General features: G+C 37.2%; 1 protein-coding gene across 1 annotated transcript; it reads left to right on the top strand.

Annotated features, from left to right (window-relative positions):
* Positions 1 to 12,506: 12,506 nt before the first annotated feature.
* LOC106131949 (uncharacterized) lies at positions 12,507 to 13,613 on the top strand. Its single transcript, XM_013331230.2, has one exon. The coding sequence runs from the start codon at positions 12,507 to 12,509 to the stop codon at positions 13,611 to 13,613; it is 1,107 nt and encodes a 368-aa protein (XP_013186684.2).
* The last annotated feature ends 8,743 nt before the right edge of the window (positions 13,614 to 22,356 follow it).

Genomic DNA, 22,356 nt, shown 5'->3' with positions numbered 1-22,356 from the left:
TAGCGAAGGTAGGTCAGTAAAAGCGTTGGTGGCCGAATCGGTAAGGTGCCCAGTTAAAATGCATGATGCGCAGAAAGTCACAGGTTCGAATACCACTACGTACTGTGTACCATGATGACTATTTTCGAAGTTATGTGTTTGAACACTAACCAATGCTCTTACGGTAAGGAGCCTGCATACATGCAACCATGATCGAAACAATACGGGTTAGGTTTACCTGTAAGGGTTGCAGAGGTCAGATACAGTATCCATGGTCAAAAGCAGACCCTGGGCTCTTCTCCACAGTGGTGAGGATGCAACCGGGACTAAAGCCCAGAAGAAAGTTTTTAGGCGAGGGTTTCACGATCCTAACAGTCTTTTCGGCAAACGAGCCCATGAGGTTCCTAGGTGGGACGGGCTTCGGCATTAGACTTGGTCTTTTTGAAATGACAGCAAAACAAACTCGCGGGCAGATGCTATGCTCGTAATTCAAGGGGTTTTGTCATGAATAACCTATCTTGCCTTAAGAGCATTTCGTGTCGGCGTGAAGCGCCCTGGGACATTGTGGTACCTGGTGAATGTGCTGCTGTTCCTACTTCCTCACCCCAGGTTCTGGTCGAATGTACATCAAATTATTCAAGAATGTGATAAATATATCTTTGAATGACTATTTTCTTAATAAAATATTTCTTATTGGGGTAGATAGAACGAATTGGTAGAAAATATTATGTACGATTTGTTGTAGTTATTTTTATTGATAAATGTTTTTTGGATATACTTAGTATTAATTAATAAATAATCTTTAAGCCTGTTATGACTAGTCTGCATTTTCACTTTCTCCTGCGATTTTACATATTCTATCCGGTTTGCTTAATGTTATAATTTTTTTGACAGTCACGAGTTCCATAAACTGGTTTTTATATTTATTGTATGTATGTATTTACTGTATTTTATATTTTTTTAATATGAAAATGCCGTGTGGTTTCCGGCACCAATAAAAAACAATGAATAGGACCACTCCATATCGTTTCCATGGATGTCATGAAAGGCGACAAAGAGATATGCTTATAAATTTGGGAGCCTTCTTTTAGGCGATACGCTTGCAACCTGTCACTATTTAAATCTAAATTCTATCATCAAGCCAAATAGCTGAACGTGGCCATTCAGTCTTTTCAGGATTGTCGGCTCTGTCTACCCCGCAAGGGATGTAGACGTGATTATATGTATGTATAAAATGTGAAATTGCAATCGACATTGGAACACGAAATTGGAACGTTTAGATTTTAATGCGATAATGTCCAATGGCTTATAACAATTTAGTTTTTCATCGCCACCTGTAGATTGAAGTGCGAAGGTGGGTGGAATTCCATAGGATTGCCTCAATTTTACGAAATGTAGACGATTAACTTTATTGATGCATCGTAAAGTTTCAAGTGGAGGCAATAAAAAAAAACGGTATTCTGGGAAACATTGGTGCCGTGTGGATACGTTCACATGAAAATAGGGACCACTTCATCTCTTAACGTGGTTGTCGAAAAAGGTGATTAAATTATTATGGTTTCAATCAGTACAAGCTTCAAGGTTTATTAGCAAAAAAATTGTATATACTAGCTGCTTCTCTACCCATGCAGAATGTAAAAGGGAAAGGCTAATAAACTAAAAACACACAAAAAACAACTAAAAACTGTGTATTCTTGGAAAGGCTAGCAACTTATCACTATCTGAATTTCAATTCCACAAAAAGGTCGTTCAGTTTAACGTGGCCTTTCAATCTTTTTGATGATCGTTGGCTCTGTCTACCCCGTAATGGATAAAGACGTGATATATGTACGTACGTCGACGATTAACTTTATTGGTGCGTCGTAAAGTTCCAAGTGCCGGCTACTTTTTGTGGTAAAAATGTAATTCTGCGACACATTGTTGCTGCATAAAAGTGTTTTATAATTATATTTATAGAAAAAATATATTTTATTATAATTTCTCTTAAAATATTCTTCCTCCTTTAGTCCCGGTTGCATCTTCACCACTCTGGAGAGGAGTGAGGGATCAGTGATTCTAAGTTTGACCTGTATGCATGTTTAATTGTATGTATGTATATTTGTCCGCGACTATCTCGCTTTTCGTTGAACCGATTTTGATGTGGTTTTCAGGTACTTGTTTGTTACACTTAGGAGAAGGTTTTAAACATTTTAAATGGCTTTAAAAAAGAATGATTGGATGCGGTTCGCTTTTTACAAAGTTATTAATTGTAAGTGCCGTGTGGTTCCCGGCACCAATACAAAAAAGAATAGGACCACTCCATCTCTTTCCCATGGATGTCGTAAAAAGCGACTAAGGGATATGCTTACAAACTTGGGATTCTTTTGTAGGCGATGGGCTAGCAACCTGTCAATATTTGAATCTCTTTATCATTAAGCCAAACAGCTGAACGTGGCCATACAGTCTTTTCAGGACTGTTGGCTCTGTCTACCCCGCAAGGGATATAGACGTGACCATATGTATGTATGTGTTAATTGTAACCGATGCTGGCTTGGTGAAGGGTTATTTACGTTGAAGAATTAAAACAAGGCAGTGATGACAGGATGAATGTGGAAGTCTATTTTTAGTTCCTAAATAACCATTCAACATTCTTTCATTTAGCATTTTATTTCATTAGATTTTATTGGCAATACCTACCAAAATTATCTAAACATTGGAAGGGTATTTTACTCCTAAATCCTTTTGTAAAATTCTACAAAATGTCCGAAAAGTGTTGCTGGATATAATGACGAAATTAACATTGAGACCAATGAGGTCTTATTACGTAGAGCGGGCCTAGAACAAAGTTATAAAAACGTCGGTCTTTTATCTCTGTATACATACAAACATACATATAATCACGTCTATATACCTTGCGGGGTAGATAGAGCCAACAGTCTTGGAAAGGCTGATAGGCCACGTTCAGCTATTTGACTTTAAGATAGATTTGAGATAGTGACAGGTTGCTAGCCCATCGCCTAAAAGAAGAATTCCAAGTTTATAGGCCAACCCCTTAGTCGCCTTTTACAGAATCCATGGGAGAGAGATGAAGTGGTCCCAATCCTTTTTTTATTGGTGCCGGGAACCACACGGCATTCTATTAATCTCTGTATATTTAAAATTATCATGTTATTCTAACGTCTAAACCATATTGCTGCAAAGGTTCAAGAGAATCTGTTCAGCAGTTATTGTGTGAAAGAGATTAAACACACACACATTTTTTCTTTTCGCATGCGGTGGCGAGATAATGTCCACATCATCTTTATGAAATCGACCTGAGAGGTACCCCTTCTACGCCACATACATATAAAAAATAGAAAAAGTCCGAAGCAGGTAAATTGAGCTTGTAACAGATAATTCTTGCAAAGAGTTTGCTGTTTTGTTCTAACTAAATATTTTAATAAATAACTCATATTTCTGGCTAAATCTAGTGCACAGACTTAAAATAATCGTGGTTAGGTGGATCTTTATAGATTAATAGTTTTGCATTTAGAGCAATGAGAGGTTTCATTAAGGTTTTATACTTACATATACGTATATATATATTTTTTTAAGATTTTTAATGTCCCCTCTTGTCATTTATTTCAACGACAAACATTGAAAAATTAAATTCTTCCAATAACCGGCCGTGTTTGTCTGGAAACTTTTTTAATGAAGTTTCGCTAAAATTCATAACAAAAATAACTTATTTAATCTAACTTTGTTGATTGTCGAGATAAGTATCTCCATCTCATTACGCCGGGAGTGGCCATTTTTGATTTCGATCAATAATAATGTTTTATCAATTTGACAGCTATTTTCCTGTTATCTGTTTACTGGATTTTTCTAGGTATTTTTTCCCAGTTGGTTGTTACCGGATGGTAAATTTGGTCGGAACAACGTGTGTCAATGCGATGACTTGGCAAATATATAAGGAGAGTGTGAATAGGAATTGAAGCGAGCCAATGGACTGAAATCCGAGGACGCTGAAAACCGGAGCAAGTGGAGAGAGAAGAGTTGGAAGGCGGACCCCGGGCTCCAGAACATGTCTGTGGAGGGTGCAACCGGGAACATGCAGAAATGAGAGGGGGTGTGAATAGGAGTATTGGAAGAAAAACATCTAGGTGATCTAATTTTAGAGAGTACCCTAAAATGACAAGTTCGTAAGGATTACCCCTAGACCATTACATGGGCTTATGTGCCTTTCAAATCTCTGGACCATTGATTAAAAATTAAGAAGATGCTCTGTGGTCTAGACGCAGCGGCTAAGGCTTTGCGTTGATATCAGTCCGTCAGTGTCCCCTTTTACCGCCGGTGTCAAACTGAAATTTCTGTTTTTCTCATTCCCGGAAATATTACAACACACCTATATCCACATTATATACATACATACATTCAGCTGTGTGGCTACATTATGGAATTCAGATAGCCTACAAGAAAAAGTCAATGCTAATTAGCTTTTCCCTTAGTCGCCTTTTACGACATCCATGGGAATGATATGGAACAGTTCTATTCTTGTCTATCCGTTGATCACACGTTGCTATTATTAATTGTTTAAAAAGAAACCCACACGCACTCAAGTAAATACGTCGAAGTAATGAATTAGTACTTGCATAAACGATTTGAAACCAAAGTCATACGCCCAAAGTTATTACGAGCCGAATTAATTACAACAGTCGTTACGAAAATGGACACAAGAAAGAAGTGTCAAGAACATCAAATTAACTTTACGACTAGTTTTATTAGCCGACGGGGCTGGGCGTAAAAACCTCGTATAAAACTCACCAATTTAATTGGGCCCCTGAATAAGTTGCGTTTGCTGCAACATTTTGGGAAGCTCAGAATTATTAGTAGGTACATACATACATACATATGGTCACGTCTATATCCCTAGCGGGGTAGACAGAGCCAACAGTCTTGAAAAGACTGAATGGCCACGTTCAGCTATTTGGCTTAATGATAGAATTGAGATTCAAATAGTGACAGGTTGCTAGCCCATCGCCTAAAAGAGGAATCCCAAGTTTATAAGCCTATCCCTTAGTCGCCTTTTACGACATCCATTGGAAGGAGATGGAGCGGTCCTATTCTTTTTTGTAATGGTGCCGGGAACCACACGGCAATTATTAGTAGGTTTTTTTTTTTTTTTTTTAAAAATCTTTATTGGCCTAAAAGAAAACATGTTACATACATTCCATACAAAAGGAAGACATAAAAGTAAATAAAAGTACTTAATATCTAAACTTGGACAGAAACAAAACATGCTACACAGTATTAACAAAGATTCCCACACTAGGCTAAGCCTGTTTCGTGGGTAACCTTTCAAGATGGGATTAACAGTCAGAGTTAAAGCGGACTAAAGAACATCGGTACGATATTATAATTATGGTAAGTAAGCATGCATTAAATATAGTGATAATAACTACATTTACCACACGCTTTTGCTAAAAGCTTCTGTGGTTATGTAGGACCAATTCAACAATTCGGTTTTGATTTTAAATTTTGCTTTGGTCAAAGACAAGTTATGGATTCTACATACCCTATTAAATTTATTATACATGAAGGGCTTTAAATACGGACTAAATCTTTTTGCAAATGCTGTATTAACCAATTTTTGTGGTAGTCTGAATATTCGTCTTCTGCACATACGTTCGTAGTTAGGTGATTTGAGGGTTTCTTTATGTGTAAGAGAAATAACTTTAAATATATAAAATCGTCTGACACTTAAAACCTTGGTTTCTTCAAATAACTGATCCGTGGAGTAGCGGCGAGGTTTCTTGATCATTACTTTTAGCACACTACGTTGTGCTCTCTCTAAGTATATAAGATGGGAAGCAGCCGCTCCACCCCAAGCAAGGATACAATACGTTAGCACTGATTGACATAAAGCAAAATAAATAGTCTTAAGCAACTGGGGTGATGCTACATCACGAAGTACTCTCATTACGTATACTATCTTTCTTATTCTTTTGGACGTTTCAGTAATGTGGTTATTGAAGTTCAATTTTTCGTCAATAATAATACCCAAGTATTTAATGGACTGAGTTCTCATTATACGATCACAAGTGCAAACCGTTGTCATTCGATCACCTGAATCTTGACAGCAAACATGTCTCACCATTTCCGAAACTGATTTCGGTGCGGAAGCGGCTGTTTTGTGAAAACAAATCATTTTTGTTTTAGCTACATTAAGAGATAGGAGGTTATTATCTAGCCAAGACATTATTTCATTCAAGCCACTTTGCAATGAATGAAATACACTAGTCCACGAGTCCCCGTGAAAAAGAATGACAGTGTCGTCGGCGTAGTTAATTATATCAGCCCTTGACAAACTCAATGAAGACAGATCATTCAAGTAAATTAAGAAGAGAGTCGGGCCCAAAATGCTGCCTTGAGGTACTCCAAAAGTTGTTTCCCTGGAGTCACTGACAAAGGAGCTCACTTTAGTGCATTGTCTTCGTTCGGTGAGATAACTGCGAAACCAGTCTAGGCAAATACCTTTGATTCCTATAGACTCTAGTTTACTCAAAAGGATTGGAATAGACACCGTGTCGAACGCCTTTGTCAGATCCAGGAAAACGCCCGCGCATTTTCTTCCCTGGTCGAGATGATTTGCTGTTAATGTTGTCAAAAGTGTGACTGCGTCTTCGGTAGATCTACCCTGTCTAAAGCCGAATTGTTGGCTAGATAAGATTTTGTGTGATTCCAGAAATTGCACCAGTTGGGCATTTACTATTCTTTCTAGTAATTTAGAAAAAACACTTAAAAGCGAAATGGGTCTGAAGTTGTTGGGATCATCAGATGGTCCAGATTTGTGTATAGGAATGACTGCTGCAATCTTCCAGATATCGGGGAAAGATCCAGTGGATAGACTTAAGTTAAAAATGTGTGTGAGTGGGTGCAGGATATACGGTTTTATGTATTTAATGAGACCATTGGTAATGCTGTCCAGTCCCGGGGCACAATATTCTTTAAGTTGAGAGATCAACCCGTCTACTTGTTCTGTGTTTGTGGGATGAAAGAAGAAAGAATAAAAAGGGTTTGAAGATTTGATCTTAGCTGCAAGGGAATCCTGAGTTTCATGAAGTCGATCTAAAATTTGATTTGCGAGTTGCTGCCCAATATCAGCAAAGAAGTTATTGCAATAGTTTAAGGATTCTAATGGATTTTCTTTTATTTCACCCAGGTTTTGTGCATTATTTTTGGAGGACTGAGAGTAAGGTATTTCTACCTTTTTGATAAATGCTTCTAAAATTCATACATTTATGCAGGCATATATGAAATTACGCGTCGTTTCCGGAGGGGTAGGCAGAGACTGTAGAGTTACACTTGCCACGGTCCCTGTATACGTATTTCGCTTCATCTACATTTATATGCAATGTTAATACGAGTAGTATAATGTTTATCAAGTTAATTGTGCTATCAATTTGGTTAGCGATAAACAACTATCTACACATTATTGCAGATATTAACAAAAAAGTAATAAGTAATTTGTACAAAAGGGAAAGGCTGATAAACTTGGGCTTCTTCTTTTAGGCAATAGGCTGATAACCTTTTATTTTTAATCTAGATTCTATTGTTAAGCCAAGCTGAATGCTAGTGCTACTATTTGTTCTGTCTTCCCCGTAAGGAAAAGGAAAAATATATGTAACGTCAATTTATTAGGAAATGAAATAAACAAAAAAAAAATTTAATTAAAAATACATTTTAAAATTAATCTTTTGTAAGAAAAAGTAAAATTAATAAAAAAACGATAAAAAATTCCTAATGTGATACTTTTGCTAATTAACCATATTATAATTTAGAAATGTATTGATCATTAAAAAGTGCGTAGGTACCTACCATTACTTTTAATCTTTATTTCACTACCAGAAATGGACTACATAATTATATGTAACTAAGAGAGACAGGTAGTCTATAACTGAATGAAACAGCCAACGGTTCCTGATAAGTTCGGTGAGATCTGCGCGGCGAGGCGTGTGTGATATGATAACGGTGCATTAGCGTTGCATAGTGCATACGTTGCATCCGAGCTAATTTCGCTGGCTTTTCATGTCAATAAACACTCATTGATTATGATTTTCATTTAGTTTTATACATAATACATACGATCACGTCTCCATCCCCTACGGGGTAGACAGAGCCAACAGTCCTGAAAAGACTGATAGGCCACGTTCAGCTGTTTGGCTTAATGATAGAATTGAGATTCAAATAGGGACGGGTTGCTAGCCCATCGCCTAAAAGAAGAATCCCAAGTTTATAAGCCTATCCCTTAGTCGCCTTTTACGACATCCATGGGAACGAGATGGAGTGGTCCTATTCTTTTTTTTTATATATTTATACATAATAGTCACTCATAGAACTGGTAGTATAAATGAGTCGGTCGGTCCAAGATGAAAGAATACTCGTATTCTGGTTAAAAAATCCTAGTGCGAACTAGTATTATAAATAGAGGAAATATGATGATCTAAGTAATTAGAAAGTGAATTTCTTACTTTATCACGTTTAACAATTTCGATGAAACTTGGTAAAAATTTTGTTTGTACTTTGAAGAAAGTAATTTACCACTTTTGTTTATTTCTACGGGAAGATAAAAAAGAAAAGGTAAAACATGATACCTACTGAATGACTGACATATCAACACACAGCCTAAACGGCTTGGTCTGAAACTAAGAGTAAATACATATCTTTCCCGCAGGGATAGGCAGGGACCACGTCTTTCCATTTGTTTTGATCTCTGCATACTTCTTTCGCTTCATTCATTCATAACTCTCTTCATGCAGCCTCGTCGGTTTCAGATATTCTTGACTGTAAGAGTATATATATTTAAATATAAATCATTGATCTAGAGGTTTGAAATTTGGCACATAGTTTTTTTTATGATCTAGGGGTACACTGAGAGAAGATTTTCTGAAATTCCAGCAGGAACCGAAACCAAAAGAATCTTTCAGTTTACGCGGATGAAGCCGTCTAGTATATACCATAAACATCCAAAACCCAGGCCACTCAGAAAAAGTTCGTATTCAATTATTTCTCGACTGACATTGAACCCAAGACCCGTGGTTCAGAGGCACATAACCACGGCGGCAAATAGGTCAAAGGCTACTTGTTTTTCGACAGTGTTGCATTAAAAGCAATGGGATTGATTCCATTCCCGATAAAAACAAAGCTATAAAAACGTTTACAGTTTTATTGTTGAAGAATCACGTAGAGCAGATAGTTTGTTATTTTCAACGTTATTGCCGTTATTGGATTTAAATAAAGATTAATTTTGGTTTGTCATCAAATTCTATATTTATAGGTTCCCGGCTAAATTAACTATTATGCATGCATGTATGTAGTTGTGTCATGTGTCATGTCATCATCCCCTTTGGCGTTAGTTCAGTCTTCACCTAGGCTGATTCCTGATGCGCTTTTGATCAAAATTCGGGATTGGGGTAAGTCAGGTTTTTACATGAAGTGACAACCATCTGACCTCCGCAACATGCAGGGGGACCCAAGCCCATATTGGATCATGGTTACTAATCCAGTTGTCTGAATGTGCAGGTTTCCTCAGAATATTTTCGCTCGCCGCAAGAGTATCGATTAGAAATTGGCAGAAAAAGAACATTGGTACATTGATATGTATATATTGGTTGTGATCATGTATCTATATCATATATCTTGTGCATCAGGGACGTTTATACAAATTTAAATCCATAATCAAAATAGGATTCTTTGCTTTAAATTAATTTTCCAATACGTAGAAACTTGCTTAACTGATTTAGAGTCTCCACACTATTGGCTGTTAACAATGTCGGCATAGTATACTTCGCTGTGATTGGCTGTTGACATGTGACGTTGAGCTTACGCTACGTAGGTAAGACGCAATAAATAAATTCCTCAGATTGGATGATTTTTAAAGATCTGTCTCGAATATGGGCGATGAAAGTTTTGTGAAAATCAGATTTCAAACTAGTCAATAATGGTTCAAGTCTGCTATCAGCGGCCCTGGTAATTGTATCGACATTATAACCCGATAGAGCCCCTATTGTGAACTATCGACAGCCAGCCATTGTTCTCTTACGTCAAAGACCACGGTTTATTTAACGGCTGATCTTTTATCTGCAACATTGGATTTTTTTATTTATAAAGGATACTTTCTGGAATGGAGTATTGGAAATGAAAATTTTAACTATACTTAATCAATACTAATTATGTTATAGTTAATGCGAAACTTTGTATTTTACTAATTCACAAAAATCAATATATTGTTGTGTGCCGTGTGGTTGCCGGCACTTTAGAATAGAACCACTCCATATTTTTCTCATGGATGTCGTAAAAGTAGACTAATGTATAGGCTTATAAACTTGGGATTCCACTTGTAGGCGATGGGCTAGCAACCTGTCACTATTTGAATCTCAATTCCATCATGAAGCCATACAGCCGAACTTTTAAGTTTTTTCGGGACTGTTGGCTTTGTTTACTCCGCAAGGCATATAGACGTGACTATATGTATGTATGTACAAAAAATATAACTAAATGGATTTGGACGAAACTCTGCAGTAATATAACTATTCAGCAGAAAAACACAGACTACAATTGACACGCGAGAGGAACAGCAGGCGATCGCTAGTTAAATTGTAAAGAAGAAATCAAAATTTATGTGTGAAAGGTATTTTGCCTATAATAAGACGCATCTCCTATGCCTTTTAAGTACTCACTATGTGTATGCATTTATTTCACACAGATTGGTTCTTAAATGTGTGACGATGTATAAAAATATAAAATCGAATTATAAAAACCCACAATTTCTCTTTTAAAAAATAAAAGGAATATAAAGAATACAGTTGTTAATTTAAATTCTCTGTTTTAAAATCTATCCATTTTCCTCCGATAAATCCATTGAACAGCCAACGCTATAATTAATTTAAAACAAATAAATTCAAAGCTAAGATTTACTCAGCGTAAGTCCACATCAGCCAATCTGTAACCAAGTTTAGAAGTCAAATAAAAATAAAGCCAGTTCCTTAGTCAATGCGCAAACACGTCAATTTGATGACTGGAGTGAACAACTTCTTGTTTATTTTGCTTACAGTTATTGTTCTAGTTAATGTATTTATGGAAATAACTTTATTTTCTTACTTCTACACGGTCGGTGAAATGCACATAGACATATAATCACGACGATATCCCTTGCGGGGTAGACATAGCTAACAGTCTTGAAAAGACCGACAGGCCACGCTCAGCTGTTTGGCTTAATGATAGAATTGAGATTCAAATAGTGACAGGTTGCTAGCGCATCGCCTAAAAGAGGAATCCCAAGTTTATACGAGTAATACATACATAGACAAAATCACGTCTCGTTCCCGGAGAGGTAGGCAAAGACTTATTTCCACTTGCCACGATCCCTGCATACTTCTTTCGCTTTAACCACATTCTTTATACAATCTTTATGCAAGTTCGTCGGTTTCAGGTACTCACTTAGTGCTTTCTGGAGTCTAAAGTTAAATAATAATTTATCTCTCTATTATTTCTCCCTCATTTAATTTAATTAATTTATTTATGTACATCAAGGAAAAAAAGACTAAGGAGAAATTTAGTACAAGGGCACTTCTTACTCCTAGAGAAATATCTTTATTATATTGTTCCTTTCATTCACTTCCACATACCTCTTAAGTACCATATTATTTTGCTGCATCCAGAGTCCGTCTTTCTTGGTACAGAGTAACGGATTTGGTCTTATTCATGCCTGTTTTACGTCAAATGTGAACAAAACAGCTTTGAACCTTTATCGTCGAAATAGGACGGCTATTTGCGTACGTTCTGTATTTTTGGAAACATACGAGCATGTATTGCGACAGCGAATGTCTTTAAAATAAAGAACACTTTTTTTTTTAAATTATGTTGACCTATTGCGAAACATCATGTCTTTTACAAGCCACCTATAAAATATTTTTAATTACATACTATTACAAAGTATACTTCATAACAGAAGGGAATTACATACTATTACAAAGTATACTTCATACTTCATAACTGAGGAGGGTAGGCAGCCGCCAATCAGTTTAGACGTGTTTCGTACCGCTCTTAACAAATAATTTATTCCCGGACAAAACATCACGCGGTTTACCAGTGACTATACAAGAACAGAAACATTTATAAAAGTGCTTTGTGATTCTCAATATAAAAATTGGACTTCAAAAGTGAATGTGTAAATATTTAGTAATAAACAGTGATACCACAATTACATTCATCTGCGCTAAGCTACGTGCGCGTGCGTGAGTCATCTTCGCTTATGCCGGGAGCCCCCGTACTATGGTCGCACCGATCGATCCAGCGATAACAACTGTCGCTCGCCGCTAGTCGCAATCGCAACGTAACCGTGTCGTCGCCCGGTACTACGTTGTTAGTACCGGTTCAGCGATAACAGATATCGTTTTTATAGGCGAACATTAGTACAGGTACAGGACACTACCTGCTGCCCCGGCCTAAGCCGCCGCGCCGCTCGGTTCTACGACACTACGGTTGCTTTCTTAAAGTTTGGCGTAGGGATGACTCCCCCACAGAGAGGGCATACGTGTGCTGGCTGTCGTCAAATAATTAGTGGTCGACATATTTGTTGCACGTCCTCGTCTTGTAAGAAGATTTTTGACCTGACATGTACTAAAGCTGCGGGTCTCAAGCCTGAGGAGATTAACATATGGATATGTCCTGAATGTCGTGCAGCCAGAAGAAAAACGGGGGACACCACCACGCCGCTTCGCCTTTCCTCTACGGCAAGCTCGGAGACCGACAATGTCACAATGCGTAAAAAGACTTCCATGAAATCACAGGACACAAATGAAGTGGCAACAAAGTCTCAAAACGTTCAGGAAGTATCCGCCTCGGAGAATATTAGAATATTAGCCAATGAAATTCGTGGAATGCGAGCAGACATGGATCTCTTTCGAATGGACGTGACATCACGTTTCGAAACTCTTGCAACTTCCTTGCTAGAAAAAGGAAATCTAATAGACATATTGGAGAATAAACAGGAAGAGCTGGAGCGTAGAAATACAGAATTAGAGACCACCGTTCTTACACTTCAAGAGCGTATTGCCCAGATGTCACAACGAGCTTTAAGAAAGGAAGTTGAGATTTTGGGTGTCCACGAGACTGACGGCGAGGAGCCCAAACACCTGACTTTGCTCGCGGCTACTAAGATTGGGCTAGACTTAGATGTTAAAGACATCGATGAAGCTACCCGCGCTGGCGCTAAACGGAAATCAGCTGGTGAAGACCCCGAGGTGAAACGCCATCCTCGACCTATAGTTGTACGATTTACTACAAAGGCCACCAGGGATAAATTTTTATCTACTGCCAGATCAAGGAGAACGTTAGACAGCAAAGATATCGCTGAGGGCGGACCAGCTCGGAAGGTGTATGTAAACGAGAGATTGACAACTGAAAATAGGCAGTTATTTCGCGCTGCACGTACCCGCGCACAAGAGTGCGGATACAAGTTCTGCTGGGTCAAAAACGGAAACATTTATGTCAAAAAACACGAGAGGAGCTCAGCCCTACGAATTAACTCTTCCAGTGACATCCACTGCCTGGGTGGGCCAGCGTTGCATGCGACTTCAGACCAGCAGTCCTTCTTCGAGCGTTCGAGTCGCTGATTCTGATAACCTGTCGTTGGACTCGCACCTTCTGAGATTATTCACTCTATTTACTGTAGCATACTTTTACAGTTTTTTATATCGTTGTATAACACACTCAATGGATTTGCTTCGCATTTATATTTTTCTAATAAACTGTTTCATATATTTCCCACTATTCTCACAATACAGTGTGGCAGCTGTGAATAATATTAATCTAAAGTATACATTTTGGGGCCGGCTACGGCCTCCTTAGATCTAATTAACGAAGTCGATAATTCTTTTAGTATCTCATGCCACTCTGTTGATATCGCTGAACAATGTGCAGAATTCATGCCCGCACACAGTATCAAAGTATTAAATATAAATATTAGAAGCTTACAGAAAAATTTCAACTCTTTTCTGATAGTTCTTGCTAGATTAAGTATAAAATTTGATGCAATCGTTCTGACGGAGTGCTGGCTAAGCGATATATCTGTCATTCCTCAGATCCCTGGTTACGTTGCCTTCCGCACTAGTAAATTTATTAATAAATGTGGGGGCGTGGTGTTGTACACAAAAAGCAACTGGTCTCCAGTTTTCTTAGAAATGCCACTGGATGATGCCAATTGTATTCTGGCTGAGATTCCAGGCGTGTTTTCCTTATTGGCAATCTATAGGTCACCATCATTCAAGGATGTTAAACCTTTCTTACATTCTCTTGAACGTATGATTAATAAAGTTACTCAAAAAACCCGTCTTATAATAACCGGTGACATAAATATTAACATTTGTGAACCGACCCCAGATGAGGATGAAAATGATAAGATATCTGAATACACCTGTCTCATGTCTCAATTAGGCTATATCCCTACGATTACCATACCTACACGAATTAAAACATGTCTGGACCACATTTACGTCCACAATCAAGCTTCAGCGACCTCAGTAGTCTGCCATACAGAGCTTACAGATCACCACATAGAAATGGCCGGAGTAACATTTGATCCACCTAATAAAAATCCAGACAAACATCGATTTCGTACCAAAATAAATTATCAAGAACTGACCAAAGATATGGAACAGACTGACTGGGTAGAAATCATGGATAGTAACTGTCCCTCGTTAGCTGCTGACAAACTAAACATATTAATAAATGAAGCAATCTTAAGGAACTCAACATTAGTTAGAATCAGTCATTCTCAGTTTAATATACAGCCATGGATGACACCGGGTCTAATAAGGTGTGCAAACCATAAAGATAAACTCCATGCGCAAGTTAGAAAGCATCCAAATGACCCTACCCTAAAACTGACCTTCTTAAGGTATAGGAATTTTTATCAAAACCTGCTCAGGAAACTTAAGTCGGATCATGATTCAAAAAAATTAACTGACAATTTAAAAAATCCAAAAAAACTGTGGCAAAATATAGGTACAATTACTCATAAACGAATCCAAAAATCCTCGCCAACAGAACTCTTAGGAATCAAGCGCACACCCGCTGAATCTCTTAACTACTGTAATGATTACTTTTCAACCATCGGTCAAACGTTGGCAAACAAAATATTGAATGAAAGGAGCGAGACCGAGGAGGCCATAGTCGCACGAATCTCTCAAACTGTCGCGAGCCCATTGGAATCCCTCTTCCTTATGCCAACTGATGCAGAAGAGGTATGGTCTCGGATTCAAAAACTTAAAACTGACAGCGCGCCTGGTCTTGATGGCATTACAAATAAGATAATAAAGCTTATCGGGAAGATAATTGCGGTACCTTTGGTGCATATATTTAATCTTAGCTTGTCAATGGGAATATTTCCCGATACCTGGAAAACAGCTGTTGTATCCCCGATTCACAAAAACGGCACAAAAGACAACCCAGCAAACTACAGATCTATTTCGCTTCTCAGCGCTCTGTCAAAGCTTTTGGAGGGTCTAGTAAACTCGAGACTGATATCATTCCTAGAAAAACACAAATTATTATCAGAATTTCAGTTTGGTTTTAGGAGAAACAAGTCAACAGAAGACGCCGTGTCTCTTTTAGTAAATAGTATAGCGGGGCATCTCGATAGAGGACGGGTCTGTGTTGGCGTTTTTCTTGATTTGAAGAATGCGTTCGACACAGTTTCCGTTCCGATCCTATTGAAAAAGATGGCATTAATGGGAGTGAGAGGCACAGCGCTAAATTGGTTTGCTAACTACTTACATGGAAGAAACCAGTGCACCAAGATAGACTCAGATGTTAGCGAACGTAAACCGGTTAGTTTTGGCGTGCCTCAAGGAAGTATTCTGGGGCCAACTCTATTCTTGATTTACATCAATGATATTGCTTCCCTGGCATCGGAGAATGAGTCGATAATATGCTACGCAGATGACACAGCCATTATTTTCTCTGCTGAAAATTGGCAAAAGTGTTTCTCGGAAGTTGACAAAGGCCTCTCTGAGATATCAAAATGGCTATCAGACAATCTTCTTACCCTGAATATAAAAAAAACGAAATTACTATTTTTTTTTTTTTTTTTTTTTTTTTTTTTACGGGACAAATTACACTGATTGAGTTAGCCTCGAAGTAAGTTCGAGACTTGTGTTACGAGATACTAACTCAACGATACTATATTTTATTATAATTATAAATACTTATATAGATAAACATCCAAGACCCAGGCCAATCGGAGAAAGTTCGTTTCTCATCATGCCCTGGCCGGGATTTGGACCCGGGACCCCCGATGTCACAGTTATCATAATTACTATGTTTCCATAAAACAGCAGCCTCGGCTCCAAAGCAGAATCCCTTAATAAAACTACACAAATGCATGCTTACGGAATTGCCGTGCTCCGAAGAACACTGTGAGGAGATTGAGAGATCTCAGTTTGTCCGATATTTGGGAGTAACGCTTGATGAACGACTTACCTTCTCGACCCATATCAATGTAACTTGCTCAAGGGTGCGTAAGCTCATCTTTATTATGAAGATATTAAAAGAATGTGCCAATCTCGAATTATTGAAAACCATTTATTTGGCACTCTGTCAATCAATCATATCCTACTGCATTGTAGTATGGGGTAGTGCAGCGGCTACTTACCTAATAAAACTGGAGCGTGCACAGAGAGCTGTACTGAAAGTTATGTTTCGAAAGCCATATCGTCACGCTACAACCCTTCTATATGAAGAGGCCGAGGTACTAAGCGTTCGAAAACTATTCATTCTAAGGTTAGCTCTGAATAAACACAAATTAGTTTTGAAACTACCAAACTATCAAGATATGCTTAGGAAACGAATATTCATGGTTAACTTGCCGTGTGTGAATATTAAGTTTGCCCATCGGTTTAGCCCGTTCATTTCGAACTTTGTATATAACAAAATAGCGCGTCTTACGAACATCAGAAGCTCGAGCATTTTTAAATGTAAGCACCAAATTAAATCGCTCCTAATTAAATGGGATAATATTGATACTGAACAGTTTTTACAAATTCCAGTCTAATTTACTGTCAGGTCCTGCGAAGCATCTTCACTTGTAATTTATATATTTGTTTTCTTTTTTCACCTTTTTTCCTTTAAACAAACGATATCTATGTAATTTAGAAGTTTGATTAATGTCTTGTATAGCATGTAACTATTAACTCCTGTAAACTTATTGTCGGCTACTTTTAACGTTATATATATGTTCTATAACATTGGTTACCATAGGACAGGCATGTTGCCTAGTGTGGGACCAATTGTATAACCAATTGTAGCAAACCTAAATGTTAATAAATAAATTTCATTTCAAAAAAAAAAAAAAAGAAGCGCGTAAATAAAGTGCACCTACTAGACAGATAGCTTGGTCCAAACTTAAAAAACATCTGTTTTTTTGGTGCTGTCAGAAATTTCTTTACTTATAAAGCTCCATTCAGATGTATGATTTGCCTTTTATTTCCAAATGATGTGTTGGATTTTGAATGCCTTTTTGGAAAGTTTGCCAAATTTTTATATATAATATATTTTTAATAGGCTTTTAATTTGTTTCTTTTAGTAAAAAACTTAAGCAGTGATATGATAAATCTTTTGATATTTTTTTTGAAAAGAGGATTTTGACTCTATTTAAGTTTACCGGTCGCTCGTCTCTGTCTGTTAGAATTAGCATTTGGAAGATGACTAGACTACCCCATACTTTAAATATAACCAATGATTATGAGTGACCTGAACTACTGTTAGTATTTTGGTTTATTAGTACGTAAATATAATAAAAAAGTACGTAAATACAAAAAAGTACTAGGAATATTTGTAAAGTGCTACGTTAACAAATACTACGAAGACCTTTTATAGTTTCTTTTTTGTTTCATAAAATGGTTTCGGTACCGTTCATTATTCCGTTTCGTGTGTTTTCACTTTTAAGGCACCAGCTATTGGTACTTTGTCTTCGCAAGCTTACTTGTTTGTAATGTAAATGCAAATTCTTTGAAACAAACTAAATCATAGGTACAACCAAAGGCGGACGATGTCGACTTTTTTTCATATTATTTCTATTCTTTTGTCAGCATTGTGGATGGAATTATCGACAATACCAGCACAACTGTGAGAAAAATTTATTTTAATCAGGTTTTTTTGAAATATCTTGATTACTATATCCATAAAATCATCCATCTTTCCCGGGGGAGTAGGCAGAGTCTACATCTATAGTATATAGTATAGTCCCATTCACACTCCCTTAGTATACCTATTACTGAATTAAAAGGTCATTAAAATATTGAAACTATTACATTGACATCGTGATTTTTTTAGTATTATGGTGTGCAACTAATTTATTTACATACACTTATACATATAATTACAGAGTCTTGAAAAAACTAAAAGGTTACGTTCGAACCGTATAGCTCAACGATGAAATTGGGACTAAAATAATGCTAAGGTGCAAGCCCATTGTTTACTAGAAGAACCTTTTACAACATCCATGGGAATGCTATGGAGTGGTTCTTTTTTATACTGCTGGGTATATTTTAACGATTTACTTAATTATCGTTTAGAATCCTAAAATTATTCCGATTGTAATAAATATAATTAACATAACAAAGCCGTGTGCAATATTTCCGAATCCAGACCAAATTCGGTTTCGTAAGCAGTGAAAGAACCCAATTTTCTCAAAGTCTATGTATAGCTAGTATTGTGCCCGCAACGTGTGGCTTACATACTGTTCACCTAATTTCATTAAAGTCCCTGTTTAGGCCGGTATTCCATCCAAATATGATGCTAAGCTATAATTGGTATTAAGTACAGAATTCTAAATATATAATACTAGCTGTTGCCCGCGACTTCCTCCGCGTAAATTTCGAGTTGAATCTTGATCATACATACAGACAGACAAGAAATTCAAAAAAAATATTTTTGCTTTCTATTATTTGTTCTAAGTGTCCCCCTATTACTTCAGACAAAAATACTAAACGTACTGACGAAATATTTTTACTGTTTTATTATATGTATAGATTTATTTTTATTTAAGTCTCTTTAATCTTGACTATGTTAGAAAAAGAAAAGAAAATGATGAATGTTCATGACGCTGAAGAAGTATGTGGAAAGATGTAGGCTATTCCTACCTCAATAGAAAAGAGGAGTAATACTTATGTATGTATAGAACATGATTAGAAATTATGTGAATCTATGTCGATTTCTGTTATCGCATTTCATTCTTTTTCACCTCTGCTACTTATATTCCTGGCATTTGCTCTTATTACGACCCTCTCTGGTGCAAAGCCTGGGGTCAGCATAATGACCAAAATCCAGAAGTAGCTTAGTAAGTCAAGTAACACTCAAATTGAAACTTAAGAAAAACGCGGGCAAAAGCTGTAAAACATTTGTACATACATACTTACTTACATAATAATCACGTCTATATCACTAGCGGGGTAGACAGAGAGAGCTTTCATGGTGGAATTGAGATTCAAATAGTTAAAACCATTTTAAAAGCACATAGAGCGGCGGTTCTCTTCTAAGGTGCCGGAAACCACACGGCAATCGGGAAAATGCGATTTAATCGTATAAATATCTTGCTTGCTTGATATCGCTCACTGCGTTACTGTGTTACATACCTTTTGTAGTAGCCTTTCTTAGAACCTATCGAAGTCGTACGGTGAATTTAACCTCAAAAGGAACAAAATAAGGTCTCTTTTAAATTTACTATTAGGACGATATGTCGACAGCGTATAGTCAAAATCTAATTTTCGTCGTCACTGGCCTTTTTTTTTCTTTAAACAGAATACGTAATACTTTTTTTTACCCTCTGAATAATTTCCTCTGAATTGAAAATTTGAGTGTTTCATTGCTATCATTCTGGTGACTATCCCATATGTCTCTCCTTTGGGAAGAATGTCTTATGTCCTCTTCCTTGTGCCGTGTGGTTCCCGGCACCAATACAAAATTAAAATATTCGAATTCTTCTTTCCCAGCAATCCAACGGTATCTCTGCGGCCTTATTAGAGTCTTGGAGTGACTTTTAGCTCTGTCTACCTCGTAAGGGATAGTGTAGGAGTGAGTTTCCTTCATCGCAAATTCTTCTACATAAATCAGACAATAGTCTTTTTTTTATTATGTCTTTGTTTGATTCGAACTGGGAACTTTTGCCTAAGGATATCGGCATCATAACTACTCCACCGAAGTGTTTCAAAGTGTACTCCACTTAAACAATAAAGGTTTAAGTCCCTTTCAATGAACAAAGGGTTGTTCCAATTGTTTTATTTTCTTTGTCATTTTTGGGCTTTTCGAAGGAATTTTCAGAGGTCGTGAAATATTGATGAGAGTTTTATAAATAGAGGTATTATATTCTCGGAAGGTCATATTGAAGTTGTATTAGCTTATTTGATTTCTGATATAAATTTGGAAATCGATACTCTATTTTTACCCGTGGTTTAAAATTGATGGAGGTTTCTGTTTTAATTGTTTTATGTTTGAACTATGCACTGAGTTACGGTGAGGGAAAACATCGTGAGGAAACCTGCACATTCAGGCAACTCGATGCATAAACCAATGTTTCTCCTGCGAAGGAGGTAAGATGGATAAACACCTGACATACCCAATCCAGCATAATGGTCAAAAGGCGCAATCTGGACTCCTCTCCAGGAAGGTGAGGATGTAACCTGGACTAGCGCCAGGAGGAAGAAGAATAAGCATCAATATCTTTCTTTGTGTAGACACAACTTTCTTTGTGTTAAAACACCACATATTTTTATAGAATGTTTCAAAAACCCATGGGATTCTACAATAAATAAAATATGGATATACGCCAGGAACACTGTTATTATGCCATAAATAATATTTATATTACGTGTTACGCCTTTTTACATGACTGGTGTTTTTTTAATGTCATTTTCCGATCGAAAATATTCGGTATTATTCGGAAGTATCGATAAAAAAGCGATTTTATTCGTGTAAATCTGGCTTTGTGGATGTTAAACATCTCTGTTATTCATAATTCGTATGTATACATACATACGATATCCCTTGCGGGGTAGACAGAGCCGACGGTCTTGAAGACCGAATGGCCACGTTCAGCTATTTGGCTTAATGATAGAATTGAGATTCAAATAGTGACAGGTTGCTAGCCCATCGCCTAAAGAAGAATCCCAAGTTTGTAGGCCTATCCCTTTCTTTCTTTTTTGTTCTGAACTCTTCGCAACACGCTCTCATCAGAATTTTATTTTTGTCCATGAAATTTTCATTATTCTTTTTAACTTTCCTTTTTTTCTAACACAGATCTGTGTATTTTACATAATCCCTAATAAAAATGTAAACTTTTTGGCGAAGGTCAGGCTTAGAGTGTCTCAATCGACAAGCTTGCATGAAGAGAGTTATGAATGTGGAAGAAACGATTATATGTAGGCATCGTGGCAAGTCTAAAGATGTAATCTCTGCCTACTCCTCCGAGAAGGAAACGTATTTTTATGTATTCGTGAATTATTCATACAATCACCCCTGTTTCCCATTGGGGTAGGCAGAGACTATGGATTTACACTTGCTACGACCCCAACAGACTCTCATTACTCTTTTCATGTATATTCGACGATTACGGGTACTCCAAACATCTCTGTTTATATGTATAACTGCAACAAGGCATTACAACATTATAAATGTGCCAAAGTATTTTATTTACCTTCAGGACAAACACATACCTCACATAGATCACACATAATGTAGATCCTATTGACTGACTCACATGTAAAGGCACAGTCCAAAACGCAGGGTCTTGAGATCTGAGATTGGATCTAAAGGTGCACTAAGAAACATTTCCCGAAATTTCCGCGGGAGCGGTAGTTTCTTTTTACGCTGACAGAGCCGCGGACATACTCTAGTCCAGGATAAAACAATTCAATACACAGAGTTCCTCATGGTGACGTCACACATAAATCACTATAACCTGAACACGGTCGGTTCGCGAGAAATTCCGTCGACGGTTATCTCGAAATCCCCCTGAGTTGCGGACACACGGATTATTAGAATGGCCAACATTAAGCAGTAACATGTAAATAATAGAAACCAAGAATACCTAATTGTTTAATCTCAATAAAATGAAATCACCAACCGTTTTTGGTCAGTCATGTAAAATCGCTAGTCGCGGCCACTCTAGGATCGTGGCCGAATTCTTGGGGGGATGAGTCAAAACAAAATAAGAGTGAAAATCGTATACGGTGATTGAAACTTTAAGGTATCCGATAAAAGTAAAGTAAAAGTAAAAAGAATTTATTCAAAGAACACCATAACAAAAGGACAAAAAAAAGCGTGATTTAAATTTCACCTCGGCCGTGTAACGATGACTCTATT

Source organism: Amyelois transitella, chromosome 26 (genome assembly GCF_032362555.1).
Source record: "Amyelois transitella isolate CPQ chromosome 26, ilAmyTran1.1, whole genome shotgun sequence".
NCBI lineage: Eukaryota > Metazoa > Arthropoda > Insecta > Lepidoptera > Pyralidae > Amyelois > Amyelois transitella.
The sequence above is the reverse complement of the archived record's forward strand: the minus strand, read 5'-3'. Positions and strand labels throughout refer to the sequence as shown.